Source organism: Heptranchias perlo, chromosome 31, assembly GCF_035084215.1.
Source record: "Heptranchias perlo isolate sHepPer1 chromosome 31, sHepPer1.hap1, whole genome shotgun sequence".
NCBI lineage: Eukaryota > Metazoa > Chordata > Chondrichthyes > Hexanchiformes > Hexanchidae > Heptranchias > Heptranchias perlo.
This window is the reverse complement of record NC_090355.1, coordinates 4,192,426-4,212,129: the sequence shown is the minus strand read 5'-3', so window position 1 is coordinate 4,212,129 and position 19,704 is coordinate 4,192,426. Positions and strand designations below refer to the sequence as shown.

Genomic DNA, 19,704 nt, shown 5'->3' with positions numbered 1-19,704 from the left:
CAAACAGCACTGTGATAACTTAATCAGTTTTAGTGATGTTGGTTGAGGGATAAATATTGGCCAGCACTCCCTGCTCTTCGAATAGTGCCATGGGATCTTTTACAAGATGGCAGATGGGGCCTCGGTTTAATGTCTCATCCGAAAGACGGCACCTCCGACAATGCAGCACTCCCTCAGTACTGCACTGGAGTGTCAGCCTGGATTTTGTGCTTGGACTCAAAGGATGAAGGGACCTGTCACATTAAAGAAAAAGTTCCACAGAAAGTGTCACAAGGCAGACAGAACTTTTATTTTATGAATACAAGGTATGTTAATTTCATTCCTTTCAAACAAATTCGACAAGAAATTTTACAAACAAAAGTATTATTGGAAGTCCAGGTTATGGCACTGGCTTAAAAGGGTCTTCATGAAAAAAAAGTATTTAGCAAAGTATTTTTTCTTCATTTGTTTGCAAACAGAATGTGAGGAGGTAAATCTTGAAATTCATCATTGTGTACTCAGGTGTCATGTGATTGTAGTAAAAATAATGCATGGGTCTCTTTCCTTTCCCCCCCCCCCACCCACCTCCAGAAAAAAAGGTTTGCCAGAGACTTTTCATGAATACAAAAACTGCCCCTTTAAAAGCAGGATTGTTGATCTCCTGGAACGCTGCAAGTGTTCCATTAACCGCGGATCATAGAAAAAATGACTACAGATCAGCCTCAATCACAGGAATAACGTGAATAATGTTCAGCCATATTTAATGATCCATCCTATCATTGATACACCAACAAATAACAGCTGCAGTTTGTCTGATAAGAGTTCACTGTCATACTGCATCAGTTAAGGTGCTAATTAGTTTTAAGTAACTGTGTGGTACTGCTGCTCAATCAGCAGGGTAAGGGTTAACATTAAGTGATTATACATAATTATATAATTATGAAGGGTTTTGATACAGTAAATAAGGAGAAAATGTTTCCACTGGCAGGAGGGTCAGTGACCAGAGGACAGAGATTTAAGATAATTGGCAAAAGAACCGGACGGAGATGAGGAGACCTTTTTTTACGCAGCAAGTTGTTATGATTTGGAACGCACTGCCTGAAAGGGTGGAGAAAGCAGATTCAATAGTAACTTTCAAAAGGGAATTAGATAAATACTTGAAGGGGAAAAATTTGCAGGGCTATGGGAAAAGAACGGGGGAGTGGTGCTAATTGGTAGCTCTTTCAAAGAGGCTGCACAGGCACGATGGGCTGAACGGCCTCCATCTGTGCTGTATGATTCTATGTGGGGTTCCTGTTTATAGCTCAGGTAAGGATGGCTGTCTCTGTGACTATATGGGGGGGGTGTTCAAACTGTGTCTCGCAGGCTTTGTGCAGTCCATGAGCCCCAGCGATCTGGCTCAGTGGGGGGGGGGGGGCCGATCTTCGAGCTTTGCCCGAAACGGGCGTGAAGTCGGCAGGGTGACCCAGAGTGAGACGAATTCGGCGTCCGGCCTCAACATGTGGATTGGTGAGCTGGGGGCACCCAGTGGGAGCCTTGCTGCAGCTTGCCAGCTGTGGGTGGCTGGGCGGGGAATCCATCGGCTGCCGGGCTGAGCCAGCTGGTAGGTCAGGTCTGGGGTGGGGGGTTGTGGTGTGCGGGGCTCAAACGGGTTTCTTTGGTGGTGGGGGTGGGAAACCTGGAAGAACACTCCTGTTCCTCCTGGATCCACCAGAAGAACAAATTTAAAAGTTTCCTGGGCCATTTTTCCAGCATCCTCTTTAAGGTTAGGCCACTTAATGCCAGGGAAAAGCCTGTTATCCCCAAATCTGCGTCTTATCAGGTATCACCTGTGTTACATAGTATGGCTTCTGTGCTATCATGCATGTAACGCACTGCAGCACACACTCCAGGCTGTTTGAGTGTAACACCCTCTGACGTGCATTTTCATGGCAAATTCATTTCAAATGGATCTGATATATTGAGAATTTGTACTGTTCATTTTTCAATACAAATATAATCTGTTGTTTGAAATGTATGATGTTCCTGGTGATTGTTTCTCTATGAATCAGCATAAGGTGAGGAAAGCCAGGATAAAGTTCACAAATGGACGTGAATTATACCATCAGGGAGGTGTCTGATCCGTGTGACTACACCAAAAGGGAGTGTGAGTTGGTACAAGACACCCTCAACAGCCTGGTACCTGGGAGCTGAATGTCACGCATCTCATTACTTGTGGTTCACCCTCAGTGATCAGTGCAACCTCTGCTGCGTTCCTAACCGTTGCCCTTTTCACATCCTCTGCTGAATGAACCCCACTCTCCGTGACGAGGCTTTTCAAGAGATGACTGTCAGTTTGGAGATCTGTAATCGGGACCCAGATTCAGACTAACAAAGGCAAATGGTTCTGGTCCGAGAGGACGGGAGTGTCAGATTGATGGAGACAATGCTCGGTTCAATTTAAACAATCATTTCACTGCAGACAAGCTGCTGATATTAGAGAGAGAGAGAGAGAGAGAAAAAGAAACTAGACAGGCAGTATTGATATCGGCATAAGTTGGGCGGGTGGAGGTAAAAAGTAGTGTCGATGATTTCCTGTTCTGCTCCTCCTGAAATGGGGGGGGTACTCGTTGGATCTGATCATTCCGGTTTTAGAGAGAAGGAGACTTGGAGACAAGCCAACTCATGTACGTTGCTCGTCAGGACTGCCATAGCCTTGTAGTTCCCACTGGTCATCCAATATGGGAGGTACAGAGTAGGGATGTAGAAGTTAGTGTTTGGCAGAGAGTACTCACCCTAGATACCAAGAAAGAGAGCAGTGTTACGAGACATGCATTTAAGCATGAATTGTTTGTCCTTATAATTAAAGCCACAGGCTTCTACTTGCAGTGATTTAATGACAGACATTCTCCTCATACTGACTTCCTCCTTAAATTTTGAGGTTTTTTTTCTTCCTCCGCTTTCTGCCAATTTTTTCCCTTCCCCCACCCGAAAGCATTGACTCCCTGCTGAGATACAGACAGTTCCATGAGCTTGGCCACCCGTCATTGCCTCACACGAGTGCCCACTCTTCACCTGAAAACCTAGACAATGAGTATCGGTCGGCTATAACGTTATGGGGAGCATCACAGCGACACCACGCCTCCATGCCCACGCGCCTCCATGCCCACACAACCACCACCAACCAAGGACCTGGTCTGAATGTCACAGATTTGACCAGCTGAGCTATTGAAAGAGCTTAAATTTGCATTTGACCCCGTTATGAAATGTTCCAGACTAAGCATTAATGACACAAGATGGCTCTGAACTCAGGTTTGACTGTCTCTGTCAACAGGTTTGAAAGATACATTTCAGTTAACATCATGCTTCGCAATATTTGTAACAAAAATATTAATGCGTTCATATGAAATTCTTTTATCTGCTATCTTAACAAAGGTATTAATCAGTTGTGATGGTTTTGTTAAAGAGCATTGAACTCACAAGGTTGCTGACTTTATTTTCTGGTCTCTCTGTTGATGGACTATCCCAGCGTCTGATGTTACACCTCACCATCCCATCACAACATCTAATCATGTTCTTTCTTGATCTGTTTCCATTAACTTTTCCAGACTGTCACAACCCCAACAATATTCCCTGCGACTCCCCGATAATGTGCCTGCTCTCTGTCCCCTTTCTCATCGTAATTCGCCCAAGCCCAAGTGATATGATGGAGATTTTTAACACAGCTTGCGTCGTCCAATTATCCATCTGCAAACAGAGTAGCTCTCTATCACGAAGACATCTATAAACACATGACTAATTTCACCCAAGTGACAGCATTCTCCAGGAGAGAGAGGATCTCTGAGAGGAATCTTGTTCTATTATTTCACCCTCCAAGTCAGTTTTAGACCTACAGAAAAATGGGTGATTCAGTCAAAGGGCCAACACCAACCCTTTGAGTTTCATTCTGTCTTGTTGCATTTGTGACTAAGTTTTTTGTCAAATTTCCAGGTTTTGTATGAAAATGAAGCTGGAAAGAGCTCATGGGTAAGAGGACAGTCACAGGACCTAGAAAGGGGAAACATGAACTGAGCTTTTCTAATGGCTAAGGGGCATCGGACAAAATCCTCGCCGCTGTTACACTGCGTTAAGAGGTATTAGTAAGCTGAATGGAATGGAAAATAGATTTTAATATGGATAATATGTAGGGTAGTACAACCTTACCCTGCCAAACTAATCCAGGCTGAGGCTTATTCACTGGGATGGAAATTCAGTGGTTCTGGAGTTCAGTGAGACCTGACTGTACCTGTCTCTGGTCTAGCGAAATTCCAGCGAATAAGAATTCTGGTGAAGCTGACTCAATCATGACATTCAAGAGAGAATTAGCTGAACACACAAAGAAAAACATGGAAAGGTATGGGGGAAGAGCAAGTAATGGGATTACAGGAGATTATAGAGCTAGCAACAACAACAACATGCATTTATATAGTGCCTTTAACGTAGTAAAATGTCCTAAGGTGCTTGAAAGGAGCGTTTATCAAATAAAATTTGACACTGAGCCATATAAGGAGATATTGGGACAGGTGACCAAAAGCTTGGTCAAAGAGGTAGGTTTTAAGGAGCGTCTTAAAAGAGGAGAGAGAGAGACGGAGAGGTTTAGGGAGGGAATTCCAGAGTTTAGGGCCTAGGCAGCTGATGGCATGACCGCCAATGGTAGAGTGATGAGAATTGGGGATGCGCAAGAAGCAAGAATTGGAGGAGCGCAGAGATCTCGGAAGGTTGTAGGGCTGGAGGAGGTTACAGAGATAGGGAGGGGCGCGGCCATGAAGGGATTTGAAAACAAGGATGAGAATTTTAAAATCAAGGCGTTCCTGGACTGGGAGCCAATGTAGGTCAGCGAGTACAGGGGTGATGGGGGAACGGGAGGATACGGGCAGCAGAGTTTTGGAGGAGCTCAAGTTTATGAGGGTGGAAGATGGGAGGCCGACCAGGAGAGCTTTGGAATAGTCGAGTCTAGAGGTAACAAAGGCATGGATGAGGGTTTCAGCAACAGATGAGCTGAGGCAGGGGTGGAGACGGGCGATGTTACGGAGGTGGAAGTAGGCAGTTTTGGTGGTGGAGCAGATGTGTGGTCAGAAGCTCATCTCAGGGTCAAACAGAATGCCAAGGTTGCGAACAGTCTGGGTCAGCCTCAGACAGTGGCCAGGGAGAGGGGTGGAGTTGGTGGCTAGGGAACGGAGTTTGTGGCGGGGACCAAAGACAATGGCTTTAATCTTCCCAATATTTAGTTGAAGGAAATTTTTGCTCATCCAGTACTGGATGTCGGACAAGCAATGTGATAAATCAGAGACAGTGGAGGCACAATGGACAGTTGGGACTCTGTGTACTGAAGTGTCTGTGATTCTGTAATTGATCCGGTTACTATTTGTGGTGACGTTCTAAGAGCGTTTATGAACATTTCTTATATTCTTAGTGAAACATTAAATGTGTTTTAAAAGAGTGAATAGATTCAGGACGTCACTGCCCATTGTGATCAGAGCAATTCTTAACCCGCTCATCATCGAGGAACTCCACCCACAGGACTTGGGTTCCTTCAGGAAATATTTGCAGATAGATTTTCAACTTGCCGCCCGAGCTTAAATCCGTCTGTTATAGAAACAGCCAGATTTTCCATTTCTGTCAATTTCAACGGAATTGAAAATCGGGCGTTTTCTATACCTGGCGGCTGATCCGCAACGTCAGCTTCACGCCCAGCCGGTGAGTTGAAAATCTAGCCCTCTGCGCTTATCATGACATTGTTATGCCAGTCAATGCAGATTTATTTGACTTGCTTTGGGCTCGGGTATTTCTGCAGAATTTACCCTCAGGAAATTAAATAGTTGACAGAGCCCTTCCTAAGGTAGATTGTACACGGTCCCTAGAGGCAGATGGGCTGAATGGCTTTTTCTCATGCACCTGTACTACTATGAACATAGATGTGTGAGCTAGACGGATAAGGGTGAACTCAGGAAGTGAGCTGGATCTAGTTCCTCGTGTGTCCTTCACTGCAGACGGTGGCTGTGCTCCACAGAGATGGTGCATGGCCATTAACCTCACCACCGAGGTCCTGATCTTGGCTCTGTTGTTGTGAGGAGCTGCAGGCCTGGTCTCTTTCCCCCCCCCACCATGGGGAGGACGATCGGAGAAACAGTCACTGCAGGCCTGGTCTTGTGCTGCTTTCAGAGCAGTACTGTGGAGGTCTCGCAGCAAGACAGGCTACTGCTGCGCCATCTCGGGAGGGCTGGTGCAGAGAGACCACCCCCCCCCCCTCGTAAAAGGGAGACGGTGCTTTAATACCTTGAAAAAGGGAGTTTTACCTACAAAATAAAAAGTGTCAGCTCCTTACAGTACACACTGGGCAAAAGTGAAAGATATGCTCCCATCTGGTACTGTACGGCTCGTGTGAGTCTCGGTGCCAGCTCCTGTACACGTACAGTGCACACTTGGTAAGATCTATTCCCACCTGACACTGCACAGCCCGTGTTTGCGGGCAGGAGTCAGGTGATGGATGAATGCTGGGATTCGTTTCTAATACCTCAGTTAATGTAGCAACAGCAGCCGAATAACTGATCACAGCTCCTGTGCAGGTCCTGGGACTAATTGGTGCGTAACTTATATTACGATGTGTGTTACTTTATGTATGCTAGACTAAAGACCACCTTACCGCTTTGAAAGGGCAGTGGCACGGGAGTCCATAAGTAAACAAAGGTTCCGGGCAGTTTTGTCCGGGTGGGATCACCTCGTCCAGCAGCCGACAGACATCATCGTAAACGCAACTTCCAATTTCATCAACACAGGGAATTTTCACCCAAATTCCAGCAACTTCCTTCTCCAGCGTCAAATTAACCTGTCAAACAGCAACAACAACTTGCATTTATATAGTGCCTTTAACGGAGTAAAAGGTCCCAAGGCGCTTCACAGGAGTGATTATCAAACAAAATTTGACACTGAGCCATGTAAGGAGGTATTAGGACAGGAGACCAAAAGCTTGGTCAAAGGGATAAGTTTTAAGGAGCATCTTAAAGGAGGAGAGAGAGGTAGAGGGGTTTAGGGAGGAAATTCCAGGGCTTAGGGCCTAGGCAGCTGAAGGCACGACCGCCAATAGTGGAGCGATTAAAATCGGGGTTGCGCAAGAGACCAGAATTGGAGGAGCGCAGAGATCTTGGAGGATTGTAGGGCTGGAGGAGGTTACAGAGATAGAGAGGGGCGAGGGCCATGGAGGGATTTGAAAATGTGGATGAGAATTTTAAAATCGAGGCAATCCCAGACTGGGAGCCAATGTAGGTCAGCAAGCACAGGGGCGATAGAAGAACGGGACTTAGTGTGAGTTAGGTTGCGGGCAGCAGAGTTGTGGATGGGCTCAAGTTTATGGAGGGTGGAAAATGGGAGGCTGGCCAGGAGATATTGAAGTCTAGAGATAATAAAGGCATGGATAAGGGTTTCAGCAGCAGATGAGCTGAGGCAGGGTGGAGACAGAACAAGGGTCCAGAACCGATGATGCAGAATTCTGTCTCCGGGGCTTTACTAGAGAGAGCCCAACCACCTCCCCCTGACATTTAATAACAACATCATCGCTGAGTCCCCCACCATCAACATCCTGGGGGTCACCATTGACCAGAAACTCAACTGGACCAGCCACATAAATGCTGAGGCTACAAGAGCTACAGGGGCTGGGTATTCTGCGGCAAGTGACTCACCTCATGACTCCCAAAGCCTTTCCACCATCTTGCAGGGTAGAGGACGGATTCTGCTGATTGCAGGGTATGGGACCGATTCTGCTGATTGCAGGGTATAGGGCCGATTCTGCTGATTGCAGGGTATGGGACCGATTCTGCTGATTGCAGGGTATGGGACCGATTCTGCTGATTGCAGGGTATGGGACCGATTCTGCTGATTGCAGGGTATGGGACCGACTCTGCTGATTGCAGGGTATGGGGCCGACTCTGCTGATTGCAGGGTATGGGGCCGACTCTGCTGATTGCAGGGTATGGGGCCGACTCTGCTGATTGCAGGGTATGGGGCCGACTCTGCTGATTGCAGGGTATGGGGCCGACTCTGCTGATTGCAGGGTATGGGACCGATTCTGCTGATTGCAGGGTATAGGAGTGATTCTGCTGATTGCAGGGTATGGGAGTGATTCTGCGGATTGATTGCAGAGTATAGGAGTGATTCTGCTGATTGCAGGGTATGGGAGTGATTCTGCTGATTGATTGCAGGGTATAGGACCGATTCTGCTGATTGCAGGGTATGGGAGTGATTCTGCGGATTGATTGCAGAGTATAGGAGTGATTCTGCGGATTGATTGCAGGGTATGGGACCGATTCTGCTGATTGCAGGGTATAGGAGTGATTCTGCTGATTGCAGGGTATGGGAGTGATTCTGCGGATTGATTGCAGAGTATAGGAGTGATTCTGCTGATTGATTGCAGGGTATAGGACCGATTCTGCTGATTGCAGGGTATGGGAGTGATTCTGCGGATTGATTGCAGAGTATAGGAGTGATTCTGCGGATTGATTGCAGGGTATGGGACCGATTCTGCTGATTGCAGGGTATGGGACCGATTCTGCTGATTGCAGGGTATGGGACCGATTCTGCTGATTGCAGGGTATGGGACCGATTCTGCTGATTGCAGGGTATGGGAGTGATTCTGCGGATTGATTGCAGAGTATAGGAGTGATTCTGCTGATTGATTGCAGGGTATAGGACCGATTCTGCTGATTGCAGGGTATGGGAGTGATTCTGCGGATTGATTGCAGAGTATAGGAGTGATTCTGCGGATTGATTGCAGGGTATGGGACCGATTCTGCTGATTGCAGGGTATGGGAGTGATTCTGCGGATTGATTGCAGAGTATAGGAGTGATTCTGCTGATTGCAGGGTATGGGACCGACTCTGCTGATTGCAGGGTATGGGACCGACTCTGCGGATTGCAGGGTATGGGACCGACTCTGCGGATTGCAGGGTATGGGACCGACTCTGCGGATTGCAGGGTATGGGACCGACTCTGCGGATTGCAGGGTATGGGACCGACTCTGCGGATTGCAGGGTATGGGACCGACTCTGCGGATTGCAGGGTATGGGACCGACTCTGCGGATTGCAGGGTATGGGACCGACTCTGCGGATTGCAGGGTATGGGACCGACTCTGCGGATTGCAGGGTATGGGACCGACTCTGCGGATTGCAGGGTATGGGACCGACTCTGCGGATTGCAGGGTATGGGACCGACTCTGCGGATTGCAGGGTATGGGACCGACTCTGCGGATTGCAGGGTATGGGACCGACTCTGCGGATTGCAGGGTATGGGACCGACTCTGCTGATTGCAGGGTATGGGACCGTTTCTTACCGTTAAAGGTGCTGCAATGGTAACTGATGACGAACCTGCTGCGGTGGCTTGAAGGTCCCCCGGGATAGTGATTGGATCGGGTTGGATTGAAAGAGTCTTGAGGACTGCGGGTTCCTTCTTACCCCCACAATTAGTCCAGGAGAAGGTGGCATGGTTCTGAACCTGAAAAAGAGCAAGCAGTGAGAGAGGTGAGCGGGTATCTGCCGCCCTTGAACCTGATCACTACACAGAGTGAGAAAGGGCAGGTCCAGTCATACTCTTATCTGATCGACTCTTTCCATTAAGTCAGCACTTCTGTGAGCCTCGATACCACAGCACAGACCTGGTGAGAGTGTTGCTGCTACATTTCTGGTGAAGGAACAGAGTCTGACTAATGCTTAAGGTTTTGTGAAATCTGTAGCTGGCTAGTTGGCATCCAGTACAATGTCTGCAGGTCCTTTTGTGCCCCTGACAACCGCAATGGTCACCGTTATGGGATGTCTGTCCTTGTTATACTTTGTTAGAGATCATTAACAGCATACTAAGGTCTTTTGCACAGAAGGAAAGACTTGTATTTATATAGCGCCTTTCACGACCTCTGGACGTCCCAAAGCCCATTCACAGCCAACAAAGTACTTTTTTTGAAGTGTAATTACTGTTGCAATGTAGGAAATGCAGCGGCCAATTTGTACACAGCAAGATCCCACAAACAGCAATGTGATAATGACCAGTTAATCTTTTTTTTTTAGTGATGTTGATTGAGGGATAAATATTGTCCAGGACACCAGTGAGAACTCCCCTCCTCGTCTTCGAATAGTGCCATGGGATCTTTTACATCCACCTGTGAGGGCAGATGGGGCCTCGGTTTAACGAGATGGCACCTCCGACAGCGCAGCACTCCCTCAGTTCTGCACTGGAGTAGTTCTTGATAGTCTATAAAGTTGGGGAGGGAAATTATTTTTTTATAGAAGTGTTTTACATGGATTTCAGGGAACGATGATACTCATTGGGTTCCATTGATTTCAATGAGCATCATGAGGGTCGATTAGAGTTGCCAACTCTGGTGCAACGTATTCCTGGAGGTTTCATCACAAGACCTCCTGTCTCCAACAGCCTTTTTTTCCCCATCTCCACTATATTTATAACTAATAAATGAAGGCATTCAAAGAAAATGAAAAAACACAATTTTTTTTAATGCCCCTTTGATTTTTCTCCTGGGTGTTGCTCAAAGCAGTTGTTCAGGAGATTAATCTTCAATTCCTGTAGACTCCAGGATAATCCTGGAGGGTTGGCAACCCCAGGGTCGATTCTTTTTTTAATCCCAGTGGGTTTCGGGCAGGTGCGTGGTCTCGCAGCCCTAAGTTTGAGGCCCGGAGGTACTTTAACTCCCGGGCGGAAAGCAGCGGCTGGCCGGTGGATAGGAGAGGAAGTCCGGGCAGCTGGTACCAAAGGCTCGTCAGCAAGTAGGTAACTCGTGGGGAGGGGGAGGCCCCCACTTTCCTGGCCCCACAAAGGAGGGCCACCTCGTCCTTCGCACACAGCTGCCGACCTGCCTTCACCTCGCGAGCGAACTGCGGCTGCTTCCCCGCTCGGGCCTGAGTTGAAATGCAATTGGGGCTCCGTTGATGTGACAGGACCCTGATTTGCATCAATTCACGAGACCTCCCCCCACCCCCCAGCTTGTACCCGGCGAGACCCGAGCCACCTAACTGCAGTCAGCAGTTAACGTGGCAGCCAGTGCGATTCCAGCGGGAACGGGGCGGTATGGCGGAACGCTCCCATTCTGAGGACCCCCTCCGTAATCCCATTCCCGCCCGGTGGGCTGGGTTAAAATAGTCACCCAAGGACTCGGCATATAAAAGATGCAGCTTATATAAAAAAAAATGCATGCCTGAAGCAGACAGTCGGTTGCTGCGGAGTCAGGTTCACGTTGCCATTTTGGATTTTACGTATGAACTTTGACCTGACCGAGCTGTGGGCAACACGAGAACTTTTGGCTTGAAAATTCTTTCCACGGCTACATGTCATCGCTGTCCTTTATCCGGAGTTATGCTCAAAGCGGCAAAATGCCTGTCAAAGGGAGTGCTGCCTGAAGTCAGCGCTTGATGGGACTCGCGGGGAGGGTCTGTCCCTGGGCAGGAGCGGGCTGGATTGGTGGGCAGCTGCCGGGCAGGACTGGCAGTGTCGTGGGTGGAGGTGCCAGGCGAGGTGGGCTGGATTAGCAGGCTGTGACACGCCTGCTGTTGATTTGACTTGCATTGTCGCAAACTGTGGTAGAATCGGTATTAGCTGGTGGGCGAAACTAAGGCGTGCCCACTGCCCCGAAGCGGCGAACGGTGCCCACTGCCCCGAAGCGGCGAACGGTGCCCACTGCCCCGAAGCGGCGAACGGTGCCCACTGCCCCGAAGCGGCGAACGGTGCCCACTGCCCCGAAGCGGCGAACGGTGCCCACTGCCCCGAAGCGGCGAACGGTGCCCACTGCCCCGAAGCGGCGAACGGTGCCCACTGCCCCGAAGCGGCGAACGGTGCCCACTGCCCCGAAGCGGCGAACGGTGCCCACTGCCCCGAAGCGGCGAACGGTGCCCACTGCCCCGAAGCGGCGAACGGTGCCCACTGCCCCGAAGCGGCGAACGGTGCCCACTGCCCCGACCACAGAAAAACAAAAGGACCTACCAGCTGCGGGTTCTTGCCGTTTGGTGTCCAGATGTGGAATGTCTGCCCCTTATCTACTTGAGATGTAGAGCCACATCCCAGACAAAGGAGGAATGCAAAAATGACCTTCATCGCACTGATCTCTATACTGAAGATCTGTGAGTGGAAAATGCAGATAGTGTAGAAAGAAAACTAGCACTAAAATTTTTAAAAAGGCCCTTTAAATGTAGCAAATCCCAAGAAATACCTGCAGACAGCGTTCTGACTGAGGGAATGAGCGGGTCTTTGCAAACGCCAACAATGAAAGCAGATTAATAAGTGCAGGCTTTCTGCCCAGCAAAATAAGGAAGCAGCTGCAAATAACTACAAACAAGGACTGCAGGGAGACACTCAGGATGTACTGCTATTGTGTAATGTACACATGCCGATAAACTCCTTCGCCCCCTGTGGGCCGGATGGCCAATCCTCCAAAGCACACAAATGCACTGATTTGACCTCAGCTGTGGAGTATTCTGTTGAAATCTGGGCACCACACTTTGGAAAGGAAGTCAAGGCCTTGGAGAGGGTGCAGAGGAGATTCACTAGAATGGTACCAGGGATGAGGAACTTCAGTTATGTGGAGAGACTGGAGAAGCTGGGGTTGTTCTTCTTAGAACAGAGTATGATGTGGATATGATATACAGTATGATATAGGTTAAGGGAAGATTTAATAGAGGTGTTCAAAATCATGAAGGGTTTTGATAGTTAATAAGGAGAAACTGTTTCCAGTGGCAGGAGGGTTGATAACCAGAGGAAACAGATTTAAAATAATTGACAAAAGAACCAGAGGAGAGATGAGGAGAATTTTTTTTACGTAGTGAGTTATGATCTGGAATGCACTGCCTGGAAGCAGATTCAATAGTAACTTTCAAAAGGGAATTGGATATATACTTACTGAAAGAAGAGAAATTTTCTGGGCTATGGGGAGTGGGACTAATTGGATAGCTCTTTCAAAGAGCCGGCACAGACACAATGGGCCGAATGGCCTCCTTCTGTGCTGTATGATTCTATGTGAAATACAGGAGAACGGTTGTGAAAGCCAGCATTCTTTCTCTATCCTGCCTCTCAACTAGGGTCGCCAACCATCCTGAAGTCTCTGAGAATTGACGATTAATCTCCTGGTCATTGCTGCGAACAATACCCGGGAGGAAAATCATTGAGGTATTCAAAAGAAATGTGTCTTTTTTTCATTTTCTTTGAATATTTTTATTTATTAGTTGTAAAAATATTGGAGACCGGGGGGAAAGAGATTGTTTGACCGGTGGGGTGGTTGGAGGCGGGAGGTCATGTGATGAAACTTCCAGTGATACATCCAACCAGAGTTGGCAACCCCATCTCTCACTATCTCAGTGCAGCTTTCTCTACACTTCTTTTCCACTGTTATTTCACTGTATTTCTGTATCTGTCTTTGTTGGTGTCATATTTTTTGTTTATCTCTCTCTCTCTCTCTCTCTCTCTCTTAGTGTACTGCCGTCTCCTTTCCTGTGTGTATTTCTCTCTTGGTGATGCTTTGCCAATCTTTCTCTTGGAGATGGAATAAAACAGAACAATAATCAGACTCGCTCACGTGCGCAGTGATAAAAGAGACAGATGGGAAGATAGAATCATAGACATTTATAGCAAAGGAGGAGGCTAATTAGCCCATCACCCATAGAGCAATCCGAAACTTAACCGACTGCCCTCTCATTCCTCATAACCCTGAGTCTTCCTGTGCTTAAAACATTTCTACCCTTTTTTTTCCGCTTAAAAAAAAATGCAGTGCTATCTGCCTCAACTATACCCTCTGGCAAAGCATACCATGCTCCAACAATGCTCTGTGTGTAAAAAAAAATTCTCCTAATCTCTCTCCTCATTCCCTTAATGACATATTCCAGACATGTTTATACCATGCAGGGGTGCCCAATAAAGGTTATGAATCCTGAGAGAGGTCTGGGGTTAACCATTAAAACAAAGAGCACTTTATACTCTCATTATAAAAGGCTCTGGTACATTGGCACTCGGAGTACAGTGTCCAGTTTTCGTACCTGCGCATAGTGAAGGATGCCGGAGTTGGGGAGAGGGTGTAGAGGAGGGTAACCAGAATGATGCTCAGTCTTAAGATTCTTAGTTACCAGGCGTTGCAGATTTTTGGGATTTGCACTAGACGTTCTCTTGCGGTCAGTATTGGCAACAACAACTTACATTTATATAGCACCTTTAACGTAGTAAAACGTCCCAAGGTGCTTCACAGGAGCGTTATCGAACAAAATTTGACACCGAGCCAACTAAGAGGTATTAGGACAGGTGACCAAAAGCTTTGTCAAAGAGGTAGGTTTTAAGGAGCAACTTAAAGGAGGAGAGAGAGGTAGAGAGAGTTAGGGAGGGAATTCCAGAGCTTGGGGTCTAGGCAGCTGAAGGCACGGTTGCCAATGGTGGAGCAGTGAAAATCAGGAGGGAGCAGGGAGGCCATGGAGGGATTGCAGAACAAGGATGAGGATTTTAAAATTGAGGCTTTGCTGGACTGGGAGCCAATGTAGGTCAGTGAGCACAGGGGTGGTGAGCGAATGGGACTTGGTGCAAGTATCCCATAAGTGGACCTCACGTGCCTTACTTTCTTCTGCCTAATATCTAGTTAGACGATAATCTGATCCGTGAATCGTGACGAAGAACCCTAGTTGCATAGACCAATTACTGTAATCTTTCACCTGTCGGTTTTATATCTTCTCCTGCCTTGACAGAAGTCAGACTGACAAGTACTCTAATGCGATGAGGCACCATTTCATTCCATGAAAATAACACAAAACACAAACTTAGCTGACACTGTGGGCGAAAACCCAGTTTCAAGCCAAATGATTCCAAGCTGACTGGTTCTACCTTTTTGTAACAAGCAGCATGGATTTAGTGTCCGCGAGAGAGTGAAACAAAGAAAAACATGGCCCCTTAAGAGTCTGGTGGTACTTGGTTGATTCCCGCTCTACATTGAAATGATTCCCCTTTGATGTACAAACCTGAGACATCCAAATGTCTGTTTAGCTAATCCCCCTGTTGGGTACATTGAATGAGAACCGTTCTTGCTGATGGTCCAGCTTACAACTGATTGAGGATCCTTGTGATTTTACCCATTGTCTCAAAGCTGCACACCTTGCATAGATAAATGGTTTTATGGCTGGCACATTTATCTTTGGGTAGTTAATTAGCACTTCCAATCACCAAAAGAAAGACTTACATTTATATTGCACCTTTCGTGACATCGGGACGTCCCAAAGCGCTTTACAGCCAATTAAGTACTTTTGAAGTGTGGTCACAGTTATATGTTGAAAACGCCAAGCAGTCAGTTTGCACACAGCAAGGTCTCACAAACAGCAATGTGACAATGACAAGATAATCTGATTTAGTGATGTTGGTTGAGGGATGAATATTGGGCAGGACACTGGGGAGAACTCCCCTGCTCTTACATAGAACGTACATATACGAACATACAAATTAAGAGCAGGAGTAGGCCATTCGGCCCCTTGAGCCTGCTCTGCTATTTGATAAGATCACGGCTGACCTGATTGTGACCTCAACCCTACTTTCCTGTCTACCTACTATAACCTTTGACTCCCTTGTTAATCAGGATTCTATCTAACTCAGCCTTAAAAATATTCAATGACCCTGCCTCCACCGCTCTCTGGGGAAGGGAGTTCCACAGACTCACGACCCTCTGAGAGAAAAAAATTCTCCTCATCTCTGTCTTAAATGGGAGACCCCTTATTTTTAAACTGTATCCCCTAATTCTAGTCACTCCCACAGGGGAAACATCCCCTCAGCATCTACCCCTTCAAGTCCCCTCAGGATCTTATATGTTTCAATAAGATCACCTCTCATTCTTCTAAACTCCAGTATATACAGGCCCAACTTGTCCAACCTTTCCTCATAAGATAACCCCCTCATCCCAGGAATCAGTCGAGTGAACCTTCTCTGAACAGTCTCCAAAGCAATTATGTCCTTTCTTAAATAAGGAGACCGAAACTGCACACAGTTTTCCAAATGTGGTCTCACCACTGCCCTGTACAACTGTAGCAAAACAGCTCTACTTTTATTGCAGGGGGAATGGAATATAAATGGCAACATTTAGGGTCGAGGTCACAATCAGATCAGCCGTGATCTTATCAAATGGCAGAGCAGGCTCGAGGGGCCGAATGGCCTACTCCTGCTCTTAATTCGTATGTTCGTATATGTACCTTCTATGTAAGAGCAGAGGAGTTCTCGAGGCAGTACAAAGAAGGTTCACTCGGTTAATCCCGGGGATGAGGGGGCAGACATATGAGGAGAGGTTGAGTAGATTGGGACTCTACTCATTGGAGTTCAGAAGAATGAGAGGCGATCTTATTGAAACATATAAGATTGTGAAGGGGCTTGATCGGGTGGATGCGGTAAGGATGTTCCCAAGGATGGGTGAAACTAGAACTAGGGGGCATAATCTTAGAATAAGGGGCTGCTCTTTCAAAACTGAGATGAGGAGAAACTTCTTCACTCAGAGGGTAGTAGGTCTGTGGAATTTGCTGCCCCAGGAAGCTGTGGAAGCTACATCATTAAATAAATTAAAAACAGAAATGGACAATTTCCTAGAAGTAAAGGGAATTAGGGGTTACGGGGAGCGGGCAGGAAATTGGACATGAAGCTGAGTTCGGATCGGTCAAGGCCCTGTGGGTGGCGGAGCGGGCCCAGGGGCTGAGTGGCCGGGTCCTGCTCCTACTTCTTGTGTTATTTAGATTTGAGGTTCGGATCAGATCAGCCATGATCTTATTGAATGGCGGAGCAGGCTCGAGGGGCCGATTGGCCTACTCCTGCTCCTATTTCTTATGTTCTTATTCCATTTGCCTTCCTAATCACTTGCTGTACCTGCATACTAACTTTTTGTGATTCATGTACTAGGACACCCAGATCCCTCTGTACCTCAGAGTTCTGCAATCTGTCTCCATTTAAATAATATACTGCTTTTCTATTCCTCCTGTCAAGGTGGACAAGTTCACATTTTCCCACATTATACGCCATCTGCCAAATTTTTGCCCACTCACTTAACCTATCTATATCCCTTTGCAGACTCCTTATGTCCTCTTCACAACTTACTTTCCTACCTACCTACCTTTGTGTCATCAGCAAATTTAGCAACCATACATTAAGTCCCGTAATCCAAGTCATTGATATGGATTGTAAATAATTGAGGCCCTAGCACTGATCCTTGTGGCACTCCACTCATTACATCTTGCCAACCTGAAAATGACCCATTTATGCCTACTTTCTGTTTCCTGTTAGCTAACCAATCCTTTATCCATGCTAATATGTTACCCCCGTGAGCTCTTATTTTGTGTTGTAGCCTTTGATGTGGCACCTTGTCAAAAGCCTTCTGGAAATCCAAGTACACCACATCCACAGGATCCCCTTTATCCATGTTGCTTGTTACTTCCTCAAAGAACTCTAATAAATTAGTCAAACACAATGCCATGTTGACTCTGCTTGATTGCATTGAGATTTTCTAAGTGCCCTGCTATAATCTCCTTATTAATAGATTCTAGCATTTTCCCTATGACAGATGCTAAGCTGATTGACCTGTAGTTTCCCGCTTTCTGTCTAGGAACAGGAGTAGGCCATTCAGCCCCTCGTGCCTGCTCCACCATTTGATAAGATCATGGATCTCCCTCCTTTCTTGAATAGAGGAGTTACATTCGCTATTTTCCAATCTGATGGGACCCTTCCAGAATCGAGGGAATTTTGGAAAATTCTACTATCTTTGCAGATACTTCTTTTAAGACCATAGGATGAAGTCAGTCAGGACCTGGGGATTTGTCAGCTTATAGTTCTAGTAATTTTTTCAGAAACCTTTCTCTGATTGTAAATGTTTTAAGTTCCTCCCTCCCTTTCACCTCTTGATTCACAATTATTTCCACCACGTTGTTTGTATCGTCTACAGTGAAAACGGATGCAAAATATCTGTTCAATTCATCCGCCATTTCCTTATTCTCCATTATTAATTTCCCAGACTCACTCTCTGGAGGACCAACGCTCACTTTACTTACTCTTTTCCTTTTTAAATACCTGTAGAAACTCTTACTATCTGTTCTTATATTTCTAGCCAGCTTTCTCTCGTACTCTAATTTCTCCCTCCTCATTATTCTTTTAGTCATTCTTTGCTGTTTTTTATTTTCTGTCCAATCTTCTGACCTGCCACTAATCTTCGTGGAATTGTATGTTTTTTCTTTCAATTTGATACTATCTTTAACTTCCTTCGTTAGCCACGGATGGTACATCCTTCCCCTGGAGTCTTTCTTTCTCACTGGAATGTATCTTTGCTGAGTGTTATGAAATATCTCATTAAATGTCTGCCACTACATTTCTACTGACCTATCCCTTAACCTAATTTCCCAGTTCACTTTAGCCAGCTCTGTCTTCATGCCCTCATAATTGCCCTTATTTAAGTTTAAAACACTAGTCTTATGATTGAATTTCGCATTCAGTTTGAGGGAGAGAAGAGTAAGTCTATTCTCTTCTCTCCCTCAAACTGAATGCGAAATTCAATCATATTGTGATCACTGCTATCTAGAGGCTCCTTTAAAATGAGGTCATTAATTAATCCTGTCTCATTACACGTTACCAGATCTAGAATAGCCTGCTCTCTGATTGGCTTTAAGAAACTGTCCCGAAAGCACTCTGTGAACTCATCTTCCAGGCTACCTTTGCCAGTCAGATTCTTCCAATCAATATGTAGGTTAAAATCACCCATGATTATCGCTGTTCCTTTCTCACAAGCCCCCATTATTTCTTCCTGTATACCCTGTCCTACAGTGTGGTTACTGTTAGGGGGCCTATAAACTACTCCCACAAGTGACTTCTTGCCTTTACTATTTCTTATCTCGACCCAAACTGATTCTACATCTTGGTCTTTAGAACTAAGGTCATTTCTCTCCATTATACTCATGTCATCCTTAATTAATAGAGCTACCCCTTCACCTTTTCCTAGCTTCCTGTCCTTCCGAAATGTCAAGTACCCTTGAATATTCAGGTTCCAGCCTTTGTCATCTTGCAGCCATGTCTCTGTAATGGCTATCAGATCGTACATTTTTATTTCTATTTGACCTGTCGATTCATCCATTTTGTTACGAATGCTACGCGCATTTAGATACAAAGCCTTTAGTGCTGTCTTTTTACTATTTTTGCAACCTCAAGCCCTATCTGCTGGCGCACTAAGTTTGCATGCTCTGTCCCTTCCTTCCATCTCTGATTATCATTTCCCTTATTGATATCTTGCTCTCTTGCCTTGTCTTCTTTCTTTAATTTATCACATCTTCCCTTACTTGATCCCTCACCCCCACTATTTAGTTTAAAGCCCTCTCTACCGTCCTAGTTATACGATTCGCCAGAACACTGGCCCCAGCACGGTTCAGATGAAGCCCGTCCCAACAGTACAGCTCCCACTTTCCCCAGTACTGGTGCCAGTGCCCCATGAATTAAAACCCATTTCTCCTACACCAATCTTTTTTTTTATTATTCGTTCACGGGATGTGGGCGTCGCTGGCGAGGCCAGCATTTATTGCCCATCCCTAATTGCCCTCGAGAAGGTGGTGGTGAGCCGCCTTCTTGAACCGCTGCAGTCCGTGTGGTGACGGTTCTCCCACAGTGCTGTTAGGAAGGGAGTTCCAGGATTTTGACCCAGCGACGATGAAGGAACGGCGATATATTTCCAAGTTGGGATGGT

At 46.5% G+C, this 19,704-nt stretch overlaps 1 protein-coding gene and 1 long non-coding RNA gene across 3 annotated transcripts in view; one reads left to right on the top strand and one right to left on the bottom strand.

Annotated features, from left to right (window-relative positions):
- LOC137300465 (uncharacterized) overlaps window positions 1-19,704 on the top strand; it is a 52,258-nt gene that overhangs the window by 4,572 nt on the left and 27,982 nt on the right. The gene's annotated exons all lie outside the window — the stretch shown is intronic.
- LOC137300464 (ganglioside GM2 activator-like) lies at window positions 268-12,320 on the bottom strand. The gene is made up of 5 exons (XM_067969526.1): window positions 12,199-12,320; window positions 11,973-12,107; window positions 9,321-9,482; window positions 6,641-6,823; window positions 268-2,754 (listed from the first exon to the last, which is right to left on the bottom strand). Exons 2-5 carry the CDS (start codon window positions 12,081-12,083, stop codon window positions 2,599-2,601), a joined length of 612 nt encoding a protein of 203 aa, XP_067825627.1. The 5' UTR covers window positions 12,084-12,107; window positions 12,199-12,320; the 3' UTR covers window positions 268-2,598.

Bases quoted from the DNA above. Each gene is read 5' to 3' on its own strand.
- LOC137300464 (XM_067969526.1), bottom strand. From the start codon at position 12,083: ATGAAGGTCATTTTTGCATTCCTCCTTTGTCTGGGATGTGGCTCTACA. The intron at 9,483-11,972 runs GTAGGTCCTTTT...GCTCTTTTTCAG, and splicing joins ACGGCAAGAACCCGCAGCTG to GTTCAGAACCATGCCACCTT. The intron at 6,824-9,320 runs GTAAGAAACGGT...GCTGTTTGACAG, and splicing joins CCATTGCAGCACCTTTAACG to GTTAATTTGACGCTGGAGAA.